At 41.7% G+C, this 21,130-nt stretch overlaps 1 protein-coding gene across 1 annotated transcript in view; it reads left to right on the plus strand.

The window, feature by feature from the left end:
* The first annotated feature begins 2,632 nt into the window (after nt 1-2,632).
* Nucleotides 2,633-21,130, plus strand: part of LOC100923173 (mucin-2) — a 33,621-nt gene continuing 15,123 nt past the window's right edge. The window contains exons 1-4 of the mRNA XM_031968632.1: nt 2,633-2,993; nt 11,744-11,848; nt 17,022-20,005; nt 20,062-21,103. Coding sequence (XP_031824492.1) covers nt 2,924-2,993; nt 11,744-11,848; nt 17,022-20,005; nt 20,062-21,103 — 4,201 coding nt within the window. The 5' untranslated portion in view covers nt 2,633-2,923. The remainder of the gene's footprint in view (nt 2,994-11,743; nt 11,849-17,021; nt 20,006-20,061; nt 21,104-21,130) is intronic.

Here is a 21,130-nt window from a genome sequence, read left to right on the forward strand (position 1 = left end):
AAAGAAATGAGTAAACAGAAACCTATTATATGAATAGATCTTGGTGGGGGGCTGGAGCAGTTTGAGCTGATCAGACCAGAATCTCCCAAATGAAATTGCTTTGAAGGCTTTTTCAGCCTGAATTTGAATGGAGATCCTACTGTCAATAGAGGTGATAAACCTAAAGATTATTGCTATATCCACCTTAGGAACTATATACCACATCACTCATGCCTAACCGAAATGACAAATGTTGGAGGGTATATGAGGGAAAACAGGTACATTTATAAATTGTTGGTGGAATAGTGAACTGGTCAATCATTCTGGAGTACAATCTGGAATTACCAAAGGATTTTAAAAACTGATCTAGTAATACCACTAATATCCCAAAGGAATCAAAAAAAAAAAAAAAGAAAAGAAAAGAAAAGAAAGGAAAATATATGTACAGACTTATTTATAGCAGATCTTTTTGTGGTGGCAAATAATTGGAGACAGCAGATATTCATCAATTGGGCAACGGCTGAAGAAGTTATGGTATATATTTGTGCTTGGAGTACTGCTCTGCTATTAAAAATGACAAGAGGATGGTTTTAGAAAAATATGGCATGATCTATGCAAAGTAAAAGGAGAACTAGGAGATAATGTTCTGTATAGTAACAGCAATATTTTAATGATAATCAATTGTGAAAACTTGGCTATTTTGATCAATACAATGAATCAAGACAATTACAAAAGATTCAGGATGAAAAAGTGCTATCCACCTCTAAAGAGAGAGCTGAAAACAAATTGAGACAAAATTTTCTCTTTTTTTGAAAAATTTGCATGACTTCCCATGTTTTATTGATATATTGTTTGTATTCTTGGTGGATAGAGAAGGGGTGGGAGAGAGGGAGAAAACCTGAGCTTTAAAATTTTAAAAAGAAAATAATGTGAAAAATAATAATAATTTTTTTAAAAGAAAGAAAGACGTTTAGATAAGACTTGCTTCTTGTCCGTAAGGAATTTTAAAAACTGTTAAGGCTGAGACTACTGCACAACAAAATGATGACTAGTCAGCGCATCAGAAGAGATGCAAACCAAGGGTTATAGAAGGTCACAGGTGACTAATTATTGACTTGGCGAGTTGGGGGAAAGAAGGCCAGAGAGAAGTCAACCCAAGAATTCTTTTCCTCCCAGGAATTCTTATTTCTGGGCTGGCATTATTTATATGAGCTTCCCTATGACCCCAGGAGGGAGGGACAAAAGGGACAGATAGATGGAGGAAGAGTTGGCATATTGGGGAAGGCAAAGTGCTAGACCCTAGGCTATGGTGGGAAGTGTCCTGAATTTTTCCATCTGCTGAGTACTTAGGAAAGGGGGGAGAGAGAGGACGAGTAGGGAAATCTGTCAGATTTTTTAGCAAAGGAGATATTCCTTGTTAATCCAGTAGCAAAGAGAAGTAGACCATATTCTAGATTGGTATCATAGAGAAGGAATGAAATCTTATTTGTATATTTTTATATATTGTCCATTATGTAATACTTTACTAAAATATTGTCTAATAGTAAATACTAAACTAAAACTAACACTAAAATACTAAAATAAATTTCAATTGCTGAGTGAGCGGAGCTTAGACTCCTCCCCCAAAAGAACCCAAATGGCCAGGGAATTTGCCCTCCTTTCTACTTTGGTCTCTTATTTCAAAAAGTGTTAGGAACTCCTTCTTTACCTGCCTTAACACTTGGTGAGGTAGAGGTAGTAGGGGAGAATGGGCTGCTAGGTGACTCAGGGGATAGACCTGGGGATTCACCTGTTGCAAATCTATCAGAGCATTCTCTTCCCAAAGCCATTAATTAATTAATCATTGTATTTATTATCTGGGAGCTGACTGCTTGAAAAGTGCCTTCAAATTACTTTTTGAAAACAAAGTCATTTGGGGGTGGGATGAAGAGACCTTAGGTTTTGGATATAGTTCTGTGGTTGGGAGACTGAGGGACTGCTTTCTCTTGGGGGCAAGGAATTAGGAAGGAGCAGAGTAGAGTAGACTTCAGAGAAGCATACCCAGAGCATAATTATTATTCTTGCTGCCAAGCTCAATTGTGTTCACCTTCCCTTTTACACTAAATTTCAACATCCTAGGGCAAAACTCTAGTCAATCTTTCCTACCATCTCCCTCCCCCCCTTCATTCTTCTGTTAATCTCTTAAAGGCAAAGTCAGTGTAATGTCAATTAATTTTAGACAATAATTTGTACTTGGCTAGAAAAAATTAATATACTTTGTGAATTTTGAATTATTCTCAAAATAACTATCAGGCAAAAATACAAAGGGAGAATGAACTAAGAGTTTACTATTTCTCTGTATTTATCTTCCCCCCCCCCCCCCCATACTGGTTCCTTTTGCCCTTCACCCTATCTTTGGTTTTTCTTTTATTTCAAAAAGAAATTTTAAAATCGATACTTTCTATGTCAATCTCTATTTCCTAGGCCTCAGTTTCTCCTTTCTAGATGTTCTATTGTTTTCTAGCCTTTAATATGTTTGCTTGAGTATTTGTTGCCCCAATGCTCTCTACTTGTTGCACCACTTTGTAATCAGCTGCTTCCTGGTCCCAGTGTCATTATTCTTAGGGTTATAAATCTGTAATTTCTCATCTCTTTCTCCCAGTCTGCTGATAGGTCCCGGGAAAGTGTCATATAGATGGGATTCCCCACCCACTGCCCTTTAGCCAAGGAGCTAAAGGCCCAATACCGTAACCCACTCAGTGGAAATGGCTATCCTGGGTTGGTCCAGGTTCAGATTCAGGACTGACATAAAATTTCAGAGAGGTCAAAGGTTTCTCACAAGATACATTTATTTCCTGGTTTCTTTTCCTGGAGTGCTCACTTTTCCAGACGGTTCTGAAGGTGACAGGATCAGACTGAAGTGCACAAGGGCTGAGAAGAATTGAAACTAATTGGGAAGGAGGAGATGCTAGCCTTCTGGCTCCTGTCTCTTGTACTTCAGCTCCTAGTTTCCCAGTTTGCTTTTGCTAAGACAGGTGAGTGACTCTCCCTTCCTGGATTTCCAAGCCTCCAATTGTGTCTAGTCCGAAACGGAAACTTTTGTGGGGGCAAAGATTAGTGTTGGAGAATCTCTCCCTACAAATCAATATATTCCTTCTTAGAGCTCTCTTTCCCCGTCTTTTCTCTTCTCTCCTTTTTTGTCCTTCATTACCCTTTCCCTATTTTAATATTTCAACACCCTCATTTTCCTCCCCTTCCCCAATACCCTTCTCTACTTTCCCACTCTTAGATCTTCTTTTTTTTGTCTTCTTCACAGCCTTCCTCCCCCCCAACACAATTTCCCATTTTTCCTCTTTTCTCTTCTCTGTGGTTTCCTTATTTGCTGCTCCTTCCCGTTCTTTAGTGGAATTCTTAGTGGAATGAGTACTAACTCTGGGATCTAAGAACCTGGATTCAATCATGATTTAGTGGAAAGAATGATACCACGACCTGGGGTCCATTACAGAGTAGTTTTAGAGTCCCAGGATGTGGATTCAAATCCTGCTTCTGATACTTCTCATGTGATCTTGGATAAATCACTTAAATGATTCTAGACCTCAGCTTTCCCTTCTTCAAAATGAAGGGATTAGGCTAGACTCAAAGGATCTCCTTTCAATCCTAAATTTGTAGTCTGATGCTAAATCCTGCCTCTGATGAGGCTTACTCTAAAGATTAGCCTGATTCCTCCATAAAATAAAAGAATTGGACTGGACGATCTTTGGAATTCCTATGATCCTTTGGTTTGACCCTTGTTCCTTAGTCCCTTCTCCTTTTTCCTTCTCTGTATCTGAAATTGAGGAGAGTGAACTCTGTATGACTTGAGTGAGTCCTGTAAAATTATGTAAAAATCACAAAAAAAGATGTCCTCTTTGATCTACAAACCCAAATGGTCTCTCAGAGCATCCTCTCAGAGCAAGATAAGTTTTCTTGGGGGAAGTCACAACCCCAAGCAAGATTTCACATTTACTTGAGACTTCCCTTAGACTCATACATAAAATGGGTCTTCAAAAAATGACTTTTTGCAGATCACTTCTCCCTTGAGAATGATATGCCCCACCCAGAGAATCCCTCTTGGTGTGTTTTTTTTTTAAACAATAAAGCTTTTTTTTTTTTTTTTTTTTTTCATAGCCTCTGGGTTTAAAGCGAATTTCTTTGCTCAGAACTCCACTCATTCCTGTGTAACCTCTTCATTGGTACCCTCATCCCTCATCAAAATCTCCTCAAATTAACAGTGAGGACATGGGTTAGACCTCTGCTTTCTGAGTCTTGCCCTGATTTTTTCTAGGACCATCCTTAGCCAGATCATCATCAATCTTGAATCATGATTGGGAATAGAAAGAATGGGAGTAGAACAGAGTGGTTTTTCTTTCCGGGAGAGAGCTTAGTTTCGTTTCTTCTTTTCACTCTCCCATCCCCCAACACACCTGACTTTTTGAGGTTTCCATCTGTCCACTAAGCCTAGAGGGAGAAGGAAAGGGAGAAAGGAATAAGCATTTATATGGCATCTACTATGTATTAGTCACTGTGCTAAGTGTTTTTGCTTGTTTGTTGGGTTTTTTTTAATATAGCTTTTTATTTACAAGTTATATGCATGGATAATATTACAACATTGACAACTGCCAAACCTTTTGTTCCCATTTTTCCCCTCCTTCCCCCCACCCCGTCCCCCCATGGCAGGTTGACCAATACATGTTAAGTATGTTAAAGTATACATTAAAACTTGTTTGTTTTTTTACAAATAGTCTCTCTTGATCTTTACAATAATCCTGGGAAATAGGTGTAGTTATTCTTCTCATTTTACAGTGGAAGAAACTAAAGAAAACAGGTTAAATGACTTGCCTAAAGTCACACAATTTATCTAGGGTCTGAAGTCAGAGCTACATCACCAACTAGCTGCCTCTAGGGAGAGGAAGAAGAATCAAAAAGGTAGGAGCAGGGTAAAGAAAAGGAGTCGACATCATCATAAGGGATGGGGAGAGAGGATAGAGCTTTGGGAAGGGGGAATTAGTTTCATCATAGCTTTCCATAGTATAGCCGGGGTTTTTTCTAACTCCTCCTTACCCATATGGTAAGGGGGGGGGGGGGAAGGGAGAATTGGAAAGGTACAGGTGAATAGTGGAGTAGAATTTAGTTCCTAGAACTAGTCACTTCCATGTAAACTGTTATCAATCCTGAAACTCTCTGGAATTTGTCCTGTCTCTGACTGCAATTTCACATGGTTGTTTGCCCAGCTCATAAAATAGAGAAGAAATGAATAGTTGGGTGTGCCTCAAGTTTTTTCTCCCCTTTCCCAACACCTACCCAGAGACTCAAGCCTATAAGGCAGGCCTGGAATAAACTTGTTTTTTGGTCTACTAGTATTTATATCACTTCTGATAAGGGATGAAAATTTGGGGGGGGGGGGGGGAGAGAGATCCCCTGTGGTCGAGTTGCAGGTCCTTTGAGAAATAATTCGCAAACCTGAAATCTGTGGCAAAAGGAATTTTATTTCCCCTAAGAATATAGCTTGCTAGGAAGTTGCCTTCTTAGTGGGCAGGGAATAAGCAAAGGTGGGTCACCGGTATGCATTATCCCGGTTAGGACTTCTTCCAGGGATCAGAGTTGTCTTTTATTAGCTGGAGGCTTAGGGCTTCAATTTAATTCAAAATTGAGATTACTTAACTGGGAGTTTGAGCCACTCAATGTTGATTATGCCCCAGGGCCGAGATTTCTAGTTGAAAAGCCATTACTTCTTTTAGGAGTTTCCCTTATGGACAGAAGGGTGTGGCCCCTCCCAAGAGGCTGGGAGAGTTTTGAAACTCAGGAATTCTCCTCCAAAAGAAGAACAAATTTTCAGGGCCCCCACAAAGGTTAAAAGGGACACAATTTACATCATTTCCACCCGTTGGAATGAAAGATCTCCAATCATCACACATATACTGGTGCTCTTGTTAAGGCATAAGACACCCCAACAATGTTAGGGTTCCCAGGTTGTTGTCGAAGGTATGGCAAAAGAATTTGAAAATTCAATTTGTTTCTAAGAGCCAAAGATTTAATATGCTGCTAATAGCAGACTGAATTCCAAAAGAATTTCGCTAAGAACCAGGAGCAAAAGATGGAAAGATCTGACATTTCTTGTCATTGATATGCTAAGTTTATGGCTTAGAGGAGGAATTGAGGAGTGATCTTAAAAGTGGACTTGCTGAGTGGGATGTATCCCATTATTGAATCCTATGGCCTAGATTGTTTCAGAAACTTTTGTTATTACTGATCAACAGATTATTATCTGAAAACTAGCTTTGTTTGTGGAGCTACAGCTGTCCCAAAACCAGGTAGCCTTAGGGTTATTGCTATATTCTCCCTAGGAGCTACACTATATAACTTTCCTCCCACTCTAACAAAACTAGTATCAAACCTACCAAAGACCAACTTCCAATGGCACCACCTATATTGGCAGAATTATGATTCAGAATTATGATCATCAGGTCTTTTGGACTTCAACTATAATGAATTTTTCAGGCCCACTTTGTCTGGGTCTCAACCTATGGGTATAATGTGTCTCCCTACTTGAGTTCTATGTAGCAATTGATTCCTGGATAATCTAGGAGAGCCAAAAGAATGAGTGTCAAATGAGAGAATTTCTAGTATTTCTGTAGGTAGGAAGAAGCTGTGCCAGTGACCTTATGCCATCCTATATCTTTTTTTATCATCATTCTATTATAGGCTGCCTTTCCAACCCATCGGAGCCATAACAGAATTCTAGCACTGACACAAATTTAGTTGAATTTCCCAGGGGGTAAGGGAAGAGAGTTTGAAAACTTTGTCTCTGGTTGAAGTGGACTGGAGGCATACATCATGAGAGTTAGGAAGTTTGAAGAATTTGGAGGCTGGGTTGCTTACAGGGGATGGGATCTCTGCTGAAGAAGGTTGTGAGTCAGGAAATGAACTTATTGGGGGAGTGGGGTAGGGAGGGAAGGGGGCCCTGGAAGTCCATAGGTGATAGAAACAAGGATCTAGGAAGGAGGAATTGAACCTTGAAAGGAGATAAATGGTTACTGAGTGCTGATGGTCTGAAAATAGCATTAGGGAGCAAGGAGCATTCCAATTCTTACTGGCTCTGTTGAAGTTCAAATTCCACCCCCAAAAAGGCTTTTGTCCCGAGGTGTCTCAAAAGAATTTGCAAGCTCGGACCCATCTCCAAGTCAAAGGGCAAAATTCATTATAATTGTAATGCCAATTAAAGCAGGCTAAGTTCCAAAAGAATTGGCAAAGAACCAGGAGTGAGAAGATGGATTTATAGGAGAAAGAAAGATCGGTTGCTTCACGTCACTGATATGCTAATTTTTTTGGCTTAGAGGTGGAGTTGAGGAAACCCCATTATTGTCTTAGAAACTTTGTTATTACTGAACAACCGATTGTTAGCTGATAGCCAGCAATGTTTGTGGAACTACATCACTCCTAAGGACAGGGGACCTTAGGGTTATCACTATATCTTCCCTAGAAGCTAGGGGAAGAATTATATTATTTTTAACTACATCACTCCCAAGGCCAGGTAACTTTAGGATTATTGCTACATTTTCCTGAGAAGCTGCCCCCCATCAGCCCTGTGTGTCATTGAATAGGAGAGAAGGAACAGGCTGGTTTTGGAAAGGGTAACAGGAAATGTGCTTAAAAGTAGGCTTCAATGAGCATTGAGAGATGGAAGAATCCTAGCTACAATCAAACGTGTAGAACTGGAAGGAACCTAAGAGCTCTTCTAGTCTAATCCAAAGATTGTGACTTTCCCAAGATCACAGAGATCCTGATTCTGTTTTATTATTCAATTTTTCCAGTTAGATTCAACTCTTTATGAGCCCATTTGGAGTTTTCAACTATGGGAAAGGAGGGAACAGTGCTAATTGATGTCATTCTGATCCCTAATGTCCTAATTGATTTGGGTACTTAGTAGCACACTGGGGCAGTTCATCCCCTGGAAAATGATAGTTATAGTACCTGGAAAGAGGCAATCTTGGCCAAGTAAGAGAGTATCCAGTAGAGCAGCCCACACGTGAAGAAAGTTCTGGTGCCTGGCACAAAGCCCTGGCTGTTCTTTGTCACCCCTACATTTCTCAAACATTCTCCCATTCCAATCCCCTGGAAAAACTCCCAGGGAAGTTTCAGAATGCACCTTGCCCAGTTTCTCAGGATGATTATTCCCTCTCTCAGATGAGTTTAGCCTGCTGTTTATTCAAGCTCCTCTTAAAAGATATCTTGGGTCCAAAGAACATTATAGCTAGAAGATTTTTTTTTTAAATAACTTTTTATTGACAGAACCCATGCCAGGGTAATTTTTTACAACATTATCCCTTGCACTCACTTCTGTTCTAACTTCTCCCTTCCCTCCTGTCACCCCCTCCCCAAGATGGCAAGCATTCCTATACATGTTAAATATGTCACAGTATATCCTAGATACAATCTATGTGTGCAGAACCGAACAGTTCTCTTGTTGTTCAGGGAGAATTGAATTCAGAAGGTAAAAATAACCCGGGAAGAAAAACAAAAATGCAAACAGTTTACACTCATTTCCAGTGTTCTTTCTTTGTAGAAGATTTTTTTTTTACTTATTTTTTTATTTGTTTTAGTCATAGATCATCTAGTCCAACACCCTCACTTTATAGAGAAGCAAATAAGCCCAGAAGTGGCTCATTCAGAATTAGTGGCAGAGCCAGGGGTAGAACCTGGATTGCCCAACTCAAATCTTTCCACTATAGAAAATGGATGTCTTCTATAATGATAATAGGGAAAGGTTGAAGATATATGAACAGAAGAGAGAGAAGCTGTGATACTGAGCAGGAGCAGCTTAGGGTAGCACTCTGCTTTTTACAAAGCACTCTCATACATATCTCTGAAATGGAGGCATTGATCATCTCATTGGATCTTTCCAATAACCCTGGGCCTTAGGCGGTAAGAGCATTATTAGCTTCATTTTGCAGATAAGGAAACTGAGGTATAAAAATAATTTTTGTGTGTGTGTTGTTCAAGATCACAGGTAGTACATATCAAAGAAAGGGAAAAGGTTGGCCTTCTGTGCTGAGAATGCAATGGGCCAGAGTTAAAATGCTCTCTTCTATCCCCAGTCCTCTCTGCATTAGCTCAAGGACTAATGACTGGGGCAGCTAGGTGGTACAGTGGTTAGAGCACTCGCCCTGAGTTCAAATCTGGCCTCAGACACCTAATGCTTCCTAGCTGTGTGACCCTGGGCAAGTCACTTAACCCCAATTGCCTCAGAGGAAAAACAACAATTAAAAAAACAAACTTCTGGCTGTTCTTTAGGTCCACAGTGTCTTCCTGCCCAATGCAGTTCTATTCTAGTCAAGCCATGTGAAGTGATCTCTTGACATCTATGATCAGAGCTAGTGGCATTAGGTCTTAGTGGCTTCAGTAATGGATGAAGTAGAGTTTTTCCCTTGATTTTCCCTAAACACCCATCTCTCTCTTCTCTCTGTTTACTTAGGAGCTAAGGAATTGACTACTTACCCACCCAGGCTCCCCTCTTTTTGCCTGCAAAAGTCTACCTCCTCAAGGAAATTCTCCTTGATAGAGGGAAAGAGGGTCTTTGCAGTGTGCTATAGTGAAATTTGACCTTGAACTTGACCTCAGTGAATTCTGAATCTGTCTTATCTACATGGCCTCTTCCATTAAACCTTGTTTGTGTGTGTGACCTTGCACCTCCATAAAAAAGATAGGCTATACAATATTTACAGTTTATAAGTCTTGAGTATGACAACCAACACCCCATGACTTAGGCAACGTAACTATTTTGTAGGCAAAGACACTGAGACATAAAGAAGTTTTATTATGTTGCCCAAGATCACAAGTGGGTAAGTTTCAAAGTTGAGATTCAAACCCAGCTCCTTCTCCAAGGCAACACCTTTCCTCCTATTACAGAGTCCTCTGAAGGGATTTGAGATTTTATCGGGGCAGCTACTTCTCATTTTGTCACAGATAGAAACTCTGCTGTGCCTTCATATACGGACTCTAAGAGCTGCTGTAGCTGAAAAACCAATCATCCTACATTCATCTTGGTTGATCTTCAGTGAATAAACATCCTTGTGCCCAAAACTTGAAGCTAGCCTTTGAGACAAAGGAGCTCCATTTTCTAAGGTGGATAGAAAGCTGGTCTTGAAATTAGCCAAGGCACCGGCACCTCTCAGTGGCCCCAGGCAATTCTTCTAAGACTTGAGTTTCAGATTGGATACAGGGAGGAAATGATGACATTGCAACCCAGGGCAAAAATGAAAGAAACCCAACAATTGCGGCTGAGCTCTCCCTATAGCTTCTAGCCCCAACTCCCCCCTAGAAAGGTAAAAGAGGAAACAGAAAGGTCCAGGAAAAGTCTGAGTAAGATAGAGTCAGAACCCAACAAGGGATTCACCACCCATCATCCAGGAGGAGGGTTTAGGGTGTTTTCCTGAGGCACTCAGGACATTGCTAATGATTCAGGCTGTAGGACGTCGAGTCCAGATTCTATTAGATAGATTTTCCAGGTTCCCATCCATGGTTTGAGGGAACCAGGTACACTAGAAAATGCCCATGTGAAAATCTAGAAAGGCCCAGTGTTAGGTGTGAATTTTACCACATTCCTTATGGGGGAACAACATTGGTTCCCCCGCATTTGTTACTTGTCACCACTCTTTATGCGTCCAGTAATCCATTCCTATATAGGCAATTATCTAGAGAAAAGGGAGGCAGAAGATCAGAGGATAGTTCCTGGCCTTCTGGTCTCATTCCAAGAAGCAGGGATTACAATGTCTGAGGACTTGTGAGGAATAAATGAGATGATAACTGAAAAAGACCCCTTACTAATGGCAGCTGAGGGAAACCGCAAACTGAGGAAAACCAGAGACATTCTTACTTTACTCTTGTGCTTCTCCTTCCTTCTGCTTCTCCTATCTACGCTTGGCCCCACTCTATAGCAGTTGTTCTCCCTTATTGCTATGGTGGCTGACTCTGGTAATCAGTCTTTCTTTAACCTGGATGCTCCTTTTGTTCTCTTCTAAGGCAGAGGTTAAATTTTACTAGCAAATAAAGGAAAATGAATTTGGGAAAAAAATAAACTCAACTTTTATGATAACAGACCTTGATGAACATTAATTAGCATCAACTTCGATCAACTTAAGAAAATAGCAGCTTAATAAATTTTTATTGACTGACTGACATGCCAAGGCCATTCTGGGAAAAGTTAGGTCCAGTTAAACATTTTATACTCATCCTAGGCTCTTTCTGACTGCTTCTCCAAAGTCATAGCTCATCTCTACTGCCTCACCCAAGCAAGACCTTTGTGGGTTTCCCACAAAGGTCTGAAACTTAAAAGGCTCTGCCCAAACCACAGGCTTTTAACAAGAAGAACTAACTTGCTTTAGTACTTAGCAAGAATAATGTTTTACAATGTGATGCTAACAGTGCCTCCATCCCCAAGCCTTATTCCAGAGGAACTCTTTCCTGGATAGTCTGCCCTGCTTCTTCCCCAGCAGCTCAGGATCTCTGCCTCCCTCTCCATAAAGCTTTGTGCTCTGAGCCACTGTTCACCATCACTTCCTCAACTGGATTATCCTGAAAATTGACTTTAGGTTTCTTTTTGAGTGGTGGTCACTGGGGCTAGAATAGCTTTAGAGACAGGAAAACATTTCCCCAAAGTCCCCCCTGATCTAGGCATATCACTGGGTACAATGCAAATCTGTCCCAACCTAATCCCTCTAGTTTCACAGGTGCCTTCTTTCTCTTTCAGGACAACATGACAGTGGGACCATCTGGGACTCGGGAGGGTATGCCTTTGATCTAAACTTTAATGCCTCCAAGTTCCAGTGGCAGAAGGCACCCTACAATCATACAGGTGAGGTCAGCTGCATCTGTGGAGGGACTGGGATTCTGTCCAGGCTCATAAGGGATGGGAACTCAGAGAAACCCAAATTCAATCATTTCCCCATGATTACAAAATCAAAGGTCACTCCCTTGGCTTGGTGGGGTGAGCTTGGATTTTTTATTTTAAATAGGACCTATTCTTTCAGAGAGAAATTGAGGCAGAAATTATCTCTCTCAACACAGATCAGAACCTCTGTGCCTTAAAGAGTTACCTGGGGTACTGTCCAAAGTCACAGAAGTGGGACTTGCCTTAGATCTTCCTGAGTCTGAGGTAGCCTTTGACTCTAGATTAGGTTATAGCAGTTACATCCCAGTCAGGAAAGATACCTCTGTCTCCTGGTTAATTTTTTTTTCTGGGAAAGGGGGCAGAAGTTGTATTTTCTTCCGTTTGGGGAACTCCTATTGAAGCCTAGCAACAATCACCCAAAATTTACCATCTTGGAGAATTGCCTAGAGCTAAGCTTCTTGAACCATAGATCAAGACCCCATATAGGATCATGTTCCCATATAGGATCACTTAATTGAATGTAGGAGTCACAAAATTATGTAAGAGCTTCCTATTCTCTGTAGGTTAGAGGAATAGAATGTCCGGAAAGGATAGTCTCAGATCTCTCATGGAGTTATCTGATTTCTAGATATCTTTTCTTGGACAATATAAGCTTTATTCTCTGGATATCTCTAAAAGATACTTCTCTGGTTCTATACCTAGATAAGTTCCTAGATAATTCTGGTTCTCCAATTTTAAAACTTCAGAAAATTTCAGTTTCTATATATTTGTTCTTTCGTATCTTTTCTTAAGTCCTATGCCTGATATAAGAATCTTTTAAAAATTTATGAGGGCCCAACTGTAAAATGAATTCTTTTGCCTTTTAAAATTATGAGATTCTTTTAAAAAGTGGAAAAATAATTTCACTTTCCTTATCATTATCAATGAAGTTTATATGTAAAATCCAATTAATTCTTAATTAATAAAACCTTAGAACTTATTACCAAAATATACTTTAAGGCTTGAAGAGAAAGTTAAAATATTTTATTAAATACACCAAGACAGTAAGCATCCAGAAACCAGCTTCCCTTCAGTTTATGAGCTATTTGTTATAAACAGGCATAAACAAGTTCTATATAAGGACAAAGATCTTTTGACTGGCGTACTTCATCATGAGATGATGCATGCAAGTGAGTTGTCAATGTTTTAAACAAAGTCAGACTGACTCAGTGCAAACAGCTGACTTTGCACACACCTCTTGTACAGGCTCTCGCTAATCAATTAATCAATAATCAATAAACATTTATTATGAGCCTAAAAACTTGCCAAGTCAATAATGATTTGATTTCCATCTGTACTTACTTCTTTGTTCTCTGAGCCACTGTTTATCATCACTCCCATGACCCTCCTCAACTGGATTACCCTGAAAAATTGACTTTAGGTTTCCTTTTGAGTGCTGGTCACTGGGGCTAGAATAGCTCTAGAGACAGGAAAACATTTCCCCAAAGTCCTGCATCTTACTGCATCTTACTCCTTCATCTGATGTTATTTAACATTCCAGACAGTAGTGTTGCCCACCCAGACTATGAATCAAGAAGTGTGATCGGATCAAACTTTATCTTTTGGAGCCTCAATGCTCCATATGAAGAGGTCCAACTTAATTAATGTCTACTCAAACAGTCAAAAGTGTGTATGGACATAATTGCTTAAGGTAGGCCTTCCATTAGCTCACAAGGGTCACAGATTCTACGTTGGGTCTTATAGCTTCACAGTAAATTCTGGTGCTGTTGCCTGTGTAGGACGTGGAGTACCCATACACCATTATACCGGAGCTAAATTAAAGAAGCCAGAGCTACCAATTTCCCAACTTCTCTGATTCTTTTCTAATAACTGTCCACTTCTTTCTTCTCCTGTCCAGAAGCATGCATGAATCATGAGGCTGGAACATGCTTGTCCCTTACCTCTGTAACATAGTTATGAATATACTGTTCTTTGAAAAGCAATACTACGCCGGCACATGGAAGTAGCTAAAGACACCTGGAGAGTACTGCTCACTTTGCAGGAGACATATCACCAAAGAAATAGGAAGTTGGGTCCCAGAGGAGGAAGCTTCTGAGCACAGTGTTAGGGGGATCCTAGAGGATCATTTGCATGATTATCGAATCATCGATTGTGAGCTGGAAAAAAACTAAGAGGTCATATTGTTCAACCTTTTCATTTTCCAGTTAGGTAATAGAGGTCCAAGTGACTTGTCCACCCAAGCAACAAGTAGCACAGCTGGGATTCAAAGCCAGTATTCTTTTCACTGCCCCACAAATTAATTCAACAAATGTATTTGGTACCTAGGAAGGAAATTTGAGAATTCATTCTAGAATCAGAGAATTAGAGTTCACATCCTGCCTTTAAAGTCTTCATCTATGACCTCTGACAAATCACACAACCACCTTAGGCCTCATTTTCCTCAGCTGTAAAATTAGGGAATTGAATTAGATGGCCTCCAAAGTCCCTTCCAATTGTAGATCTATGATTCCATGTAAGAAAAGGGGAAAGGCCATTTCTTTCTTAAAGAAGAGCACCTTATAAGTAGTAGCACAGCTGAACTCTAGCCAGACTTGGCAAAGTGTTGTTCTGGGGATAGGGGTGGGAGGGAGAAGGGAGGAAGAGAGAACTCTCCATATCTCACTCAGCCTGAGGACATTGTACCACTCTCCAACTTTATCTTCCACATATCCTCTATCTTCCAATAATGCTTGCTTTTCCTTGTGATTTTCTTTCCACCTGGAATGCCTTCCCCTCCTCTTCTCTCCTTCTCTGAACTCATTCATTCAGGCATTCAACAAATCTTTATTAAACACCTCCTGTGCTCAAGGCACTATGAGCCTACAGAGTTAAACAGGACACAATCACAATATGGAAGAAATGATAATCTGGTGGGAGCTAGAAGACATGCAATGGAAAACTAGAATAAGATAAGTGGTAGGAAAAGTATCAGATCAGAGAAGACAGGGTTCATATCTGACTGACTGCAATCAAGGAAGATCTGGAGGAGATAGTAACTGAGGGCATTTTGAAAGATGGCTCCTGAATATAAGGAGATGGATATAAGAGTAAAAGATGAGTAGTAAGTCTGACTGAGCACACAGTTAGGCCCTTAAAGGCAACTAGAAAGTCAGAAGAAGCATCATTGCAGAGGAGAAAAGAGGAAGGATAAAAGCTGAAGGGGAACTTTCCAAGAAAATGAGATGGATTATTGTTTCCCATGGTTTAAATATTATACTATTCTCCCTCACCAAGGGAGGATACCCCCCCCCCCAAAAAAGCTAGACAATGAGAATGAGAATCTGAGAAGTCTTCAAATATTCTCATGGATATAGAAAAGAGAAGGATTTAGATTAAATATTTGTTTTTCCAGAGGATAAAATTATGATGTTATAAGAGAGCAAACTTCAGTTTGATGTAGAGAAATCTGCAGTTTTTAATTACAAATCTAGGTCCAGTATTCTTTATAAGATAATGGCTGGAGTGGAAGCCAGAGGTGAGGAGGTAGAGGAGGTCTCAGAATCAAGGTGGGCACAGCTACACTGAGGCCACCAGGCAAAAGGCTTGCCTTCAAGTCTTGTCTATACAATTAATGGGTAGCACTTACCAGTTGTATAGGCTTGATAGAACCACTTCCATGCTGGGCTGTTAATGTTTGTTCCTTCTCAAAGAGGACCAATGACATCAGGAAGGTGATGTTTTGACTTGAAAGTGAATTGGATTTATGTGAGACAGAGTGTGCAAAGTCACCAGTTTCATTGTTTCCTTTGAAGCCATCCGGGACAACTAGAAATGCAGTTTAAATATGAATGCAGAATGAAATGCAGATCTGGTAGAAGACTTTGACCTTATTAAATTAAAGTCTTTTCCAGATTTCAGTTTATTTGAGGCAACACTCATTGAATGATTAAGGCTGGGTAAGAAATGAGGCAAAAAAAAAATGTTTTCTACTACCTATTCAAAAAAAAGATCAGTTTGGAAGGAAAACACTCTCAAAGTTTCTAGCCAAAACAGAAACAATTTTTTTTTACATTCATTTTGAACCATCAAACCAAACAATGATCAATGGAAGACTTGGGATGGGATTAATTGGCCAAGCAATGAAAGTCAGAGTGATTTGGGGTTAAGCATAATCAAGAAATTTATTTGAATCTGATTCTTGATTTAATAGTTCTAGTTCAAGAAATTTATATTCCTTTGTACAGAGCACCCACATATAAGGGGGAAGAAGGGATGAAGAGAAGAAGGAGGAAAAGGAGGAAAGAGGAAGGAGATTGGGAAGGAGGAAAGAAGGAAGGAGGAAAAGAAAAAAGGCAGAAAGGAAAAGGACTAGATATCTGAGGATGGAGGCTGTCCTGGTTCTTTAAGGGGGCAGGCAATCAGATTTTCCTGCTTCATAATGAATAAAATGTCAATAATGGAGGGGAAGTTGAAATGTGAAGCTTCAGTATGACCTTTGTGTGGCCTTGCAGAGAATCCAAAATAGCGTATTTTGTTTACTGGCTAATGCTCAAGGAGGAGCCAAGTGTTATTATTTAAAACAGATGCCCTTTAAAAAAAATTTTTTTAAAAAGAATTGCACTTATTTAAGTTGCATTGGATTGCTTACTGTTCATGCAAAGCTATAGGAGAAAGGAATGAAGAAAAATTTGGAATAAAAGGTTTACAACAGTGAATGATGAAAACTAATTTTGGACATATTTGGAAAAATGAAAAGCTATCTACAAAAAAAAAAGAAAGAAAAAAAATTAATACTTACAGAGAAACAGACCTTTCTTTTTTTTTAGGATCAACCCAGTATTTATTCCTCATGTCACCTATTGAATTTCTAAAACTGAAAAAAAAAAAAAAACCTGTTTATAAGATTCATTTTCTTTCTTTGAAAAATTAGAATATTAGCCAAGATGAATTTATTAGAAAAGATTAAATTATAATATTTTATAAATTTGAATGATAAAATTAAAGAGAAGTAAATGTAGGAAAAAAAGAAAATATAAAAGATAATAAAAATAGAGAAAAGGGACTGAATAGGGAAGGAAAAAAGAAAAATGAGGAAAAGAAAAAAAGGGTTTAAGGGGGAAAGACTCTAAGATTAATCTAGATTTTTCTATACGAACAGAAACTAACAGGAAGGATGAAAGAACTAATGAAAACAGAAAAATGATGATTCAACACAAAGAACAAAATACTACCTTTAAAAGCATTGACAGCGTTTACCAAGATCCTGCTATTGCTGTAACATCACAAAGTACCAACACTTTCACTGACTCCTCAGCCACCACTCCCACTGTTCTGAGTACCATGGAGCATTTCACAAGGGTTATTGGAGCCCCAATACCTGCCAATCTTTCCCAGGAATCAAGAACAATGAACTGTGTTTCTGGACCAGCAAATGTCAAAACTTCCACTGTCTCCTCAACAACCACTTCCAGAGCGGTTACTGGAATCCCAACAACTTCCACTCCTTCCCAAGAAGCAAAAACAATGACCCCTTGCTCTCCTGAAACATCAGAAAGTACCACATCATCCCCCCACTCCTCAATCACCACTCCCACTGTTCGGAGTACCATGGAGACTTCTACAGGGGTTACTGGATCCCCACCAACTGCCACCCCTTCCCAAAAAGCATCAACTACAACCACTTCTCCTGCAACACCAGGAAGTGTCACAACTTCCCCTGACTCCTCAACCACCACTTCCACAGCGGTTACTGGAATCCCAACAACTTCCACTCCTTCCCAAGAAGCAACAACAACGACCCCTTCCTCTCCTGAAACATCAGAAAGTACCACATCATCCCCCCACTCCTCAATCACCACTCCCACTGTTCAGAGTACCATGGAGACTTCCACAGGGGTTACTGGATCCCCACCAACTGCCACCCCTTCCCAAAAAGCATCAACTACAACCACTTCTCCTGCAACACCAGGAAGTGTCACAACTTCCCCTGACTCCTCAACCACCACTTCCACAGCGGTTACTGGAATCCCAACAACTTCCACTCCTTCCCAAGAAGCAACAACAACGACCCCTTCCTCTCCTGAAACATCAGAAAGTACCACATCATCCCCCCACTCCTCAATCACCACTCCCACTGTTCAGAGTACCATGGAGACTTCCACAGGGGTTACTGGATCCCCACCAACTGCCACCCCTTCCCAAAAAGCATCAACTACAACCACTTCTCCTGCAACACCAGGAAGTGTCACAACTTCCCCTGACTCCTCAACCACCACTTCCACAGCGGTTACTGGAATCCCAACAACTTCCACTCCTTCCCAAGAAGCAACAACAACGACCCCTTCCTCTCCTGAAACATCAGAAAGTACCACATCATCCCCCCACTCCTCAATCACCACTCCCACTGTTCAGAGTACCATGGAGACTTCCACAGGGGTTACTGGATCCCCACCAACTGCCACCCCTTCCCAAAAAGCATCAACTACAACCACTTCTCCTGCAACATCAGAAAGTGTCACAACTTCTCCTGACTCCTCAACAACCACTTCCACAATGGTTACTGGATCCCCAACACCTTCCACTCCTTCCCAAGAAGCACCAACAACGAACACGGCTTCTCCTACAACATCAGAATCTGTCACAACTTCCCCTGACTCCTCAACCACCACTTCCACAGTGATTACTGGATCCCCAACACCTGTCACTCCTTCCCAAGAAGCAACAGCAACGACCCCTGCTTCTCCTGCCACATCAGAAAGTGTCACAACTTCCCCTGACTCCTCACCCACCACTCCCACTGTTCTGAGTACCACTGACACTTCCACAGTGGTTACTGGATCCCCAACACCTGCCACTCCTTCCCAAGAAGCAACAGCAACGACCCCTGCTTCTCCTCCAACATCTGAAAGTGTCACAACTTCCCCCGAGTCCTCACCCACCACTCCCACTGTTCTGAGTACCACGGAGACTTCCACAGTGGTTACTGGATCCCCAACACCTGTCACCCCTTCTCAAGAAGCAACAACAATGAACACGGCTTCTCCTACAACATCAGAAACTGTCACAACTTCCCCTGACTCCTCAACCACCATTTCCACAGTGATTACTGGATCCCCAACACCTGTCACTCCTTCCCAAGAAGCAACAGCAACGACCCCTGCTTCTCCTGCCACATCAGAAAGTGTCACAACTTCCCCTGACTCCTCACCCACCACTCCCACTGTTCTGAGTACCACTGACACTTCCACAGTGGTTATTGGATCCCCAACACCTGCTACCCCTTCCCAAGAAGCAATAGCAACGACCCCTGCTTCTCCTCCAACATCTGAAAGTGTCACAACTTCCCCCGAGTCCTCACCCACCACTCCCAGTGTTCTGAGTACCACGGAGACTTCCACAGTGGTTACTGGATCCCCAACACCTGTCAGCCCTTCCCAAGAAGCAACAGCAATGACCCCTGCTTCTCCTGCCACATCAGAAACTGTCACAACTTCCCCTACCACTCCTACTGTTCTGAGTACCACAGAGACTTCCACAGTGATTACTGGATCCGCAACACCTGTCACTCCTTCCCAAGAAGCAACAGCAACAACCCCTGCTTCTCCTGCCACATCAGAAAGTGTCACAACTTCCCCTGACTCCTCACCCACCACTCCCACTGTTCTGAGTACCACTGACACTTCCACAGTGATTACTGGATCCCCAACACCAGTCACTCCTTCCCAAGAAGCAACAGCAACGACCCCTGCTTCTCCTCCAACATCTGAAAGTGTCACAACTTCCCCCGACTCCTCACCCACCACTCCCACTGTTCTGAGTACCACAGAGACTTCCACAGGGGTTATTGGATCCCCAACACCTGTCACCCCTTCTCAAGAAGCAACAACAATGAACACGGCTTCTCCTACAACATCAGAAACTGTCACAACTTCCCCTGACTCCTCAACCACCATTTCCACAGTGATTACTGGATCCCCAACACCTGTCACTCCTTCCCAAGAAGCAACAGCAACGATCCCTGCTTCTCCTGCCACATCAGAAAGTGTCACAACTTCCCCTGACTCCTCACCCACCACTCCCACTGTTCTGAGTACCACAGAGACTTCCACAGGGGTTATTGTATCCCCAACACCTGTCACCCCTTCTCCAAGAAGCAACAACAATGAACAGCTCTCCTACAACATCAGAAACTGTCACAGACTTCCCCTGACTCCTCAACCACCATTTCCACAGTGATTACTGGATCCCCAACACCTGTCACTCCTTCCCAAGAAGCAACAGCAACGATCCCTGCTTCTCCTGCCACATCAGAAAGTGTCACAACTTCCCCCGACTCCTCACCCACCACTCCCACTGTTCTGAGTACCACGGAGACTTCCACAGGGGTTACTGGATCCCCAACACCTGTCACCCCTTCTCAAGAAGCAACAACAATGAACACGGCTTCTCCTACAACATCAGAAACTGTCACAACTTCCCCTGACTCCTCAACCACCATTTCCACAGTGATTACTGGATCCCCAACACCTGTCACTCCTTCCCAAGAAGCAACAGCAATGACCCCTGCTTCTCCTGCCACATCAGAAAGTGTCACAACTTCCCCTGACTCCTCACCCACCACTCCCACTGTTCTGAGTACCACTGACACTTCCACAGTGATTACTGGATCCCCAACACCAGTCACTCCTTCCCAAGAAGCAACAGCAACGACCCCTGCTTCTCCTCCAACATCTGAAAGTGTCACAACTTCCCCCGACTCCTCACCCACCACTCCCACTGTTCTGAGTACCACAGAGACTTCCACAGGGGTTATTGGATCCCCAACACCTGTCACCCCTTCTCAAGAAGCAACAACAATGAACACGGCTTCTCCTACAACATCAGAAACTGTCACAACTTCCCCTGACTCCTCAACTACCATTTCCACAGTGATTACTGGATCCCCAACACCTGTCACTCCTTCCCAAGAAGCAACAGCAACGATCCCTGCTTCTCCTGCCACATCAGAAAGTGTCACAACTTCCCCTGACTCCTCACCCACCACTCCCACTGTTCTGAGTACCACAGAGACTTCCACAGGGGTTATTGTATCCCCAACACCTGTCACCCCTTCTCAAGAAGCAACAACAATGAACACGGCTTCTCCTACAACATCAGAAACTGTCACAACTTCCCCTGACTCCTCAACTACCATTTCCACAGTGATTACTGGATCCCCAACACCTGTCACTCCTTCCCAGAGCAACAGCTAACGATCCCTGCTTCTCC

The sequence above is a fragment of the Sarcophilus harrisii genome, chromosome 4, assembly GCF_902635505.1.
Source record: "Sarcophilus harrisii chromosome 4, mSarHar1.11, whole genome shotgun sequence".
In the NCBI taxonomy this organism is placed as follows: domain Eukaryota; kingdom Metazoa; phylum Chordata; class Mammalia; order Dasyuromorphia; family Dasyuridae; genus Sarcophilus; species Sarcophilus harrisii.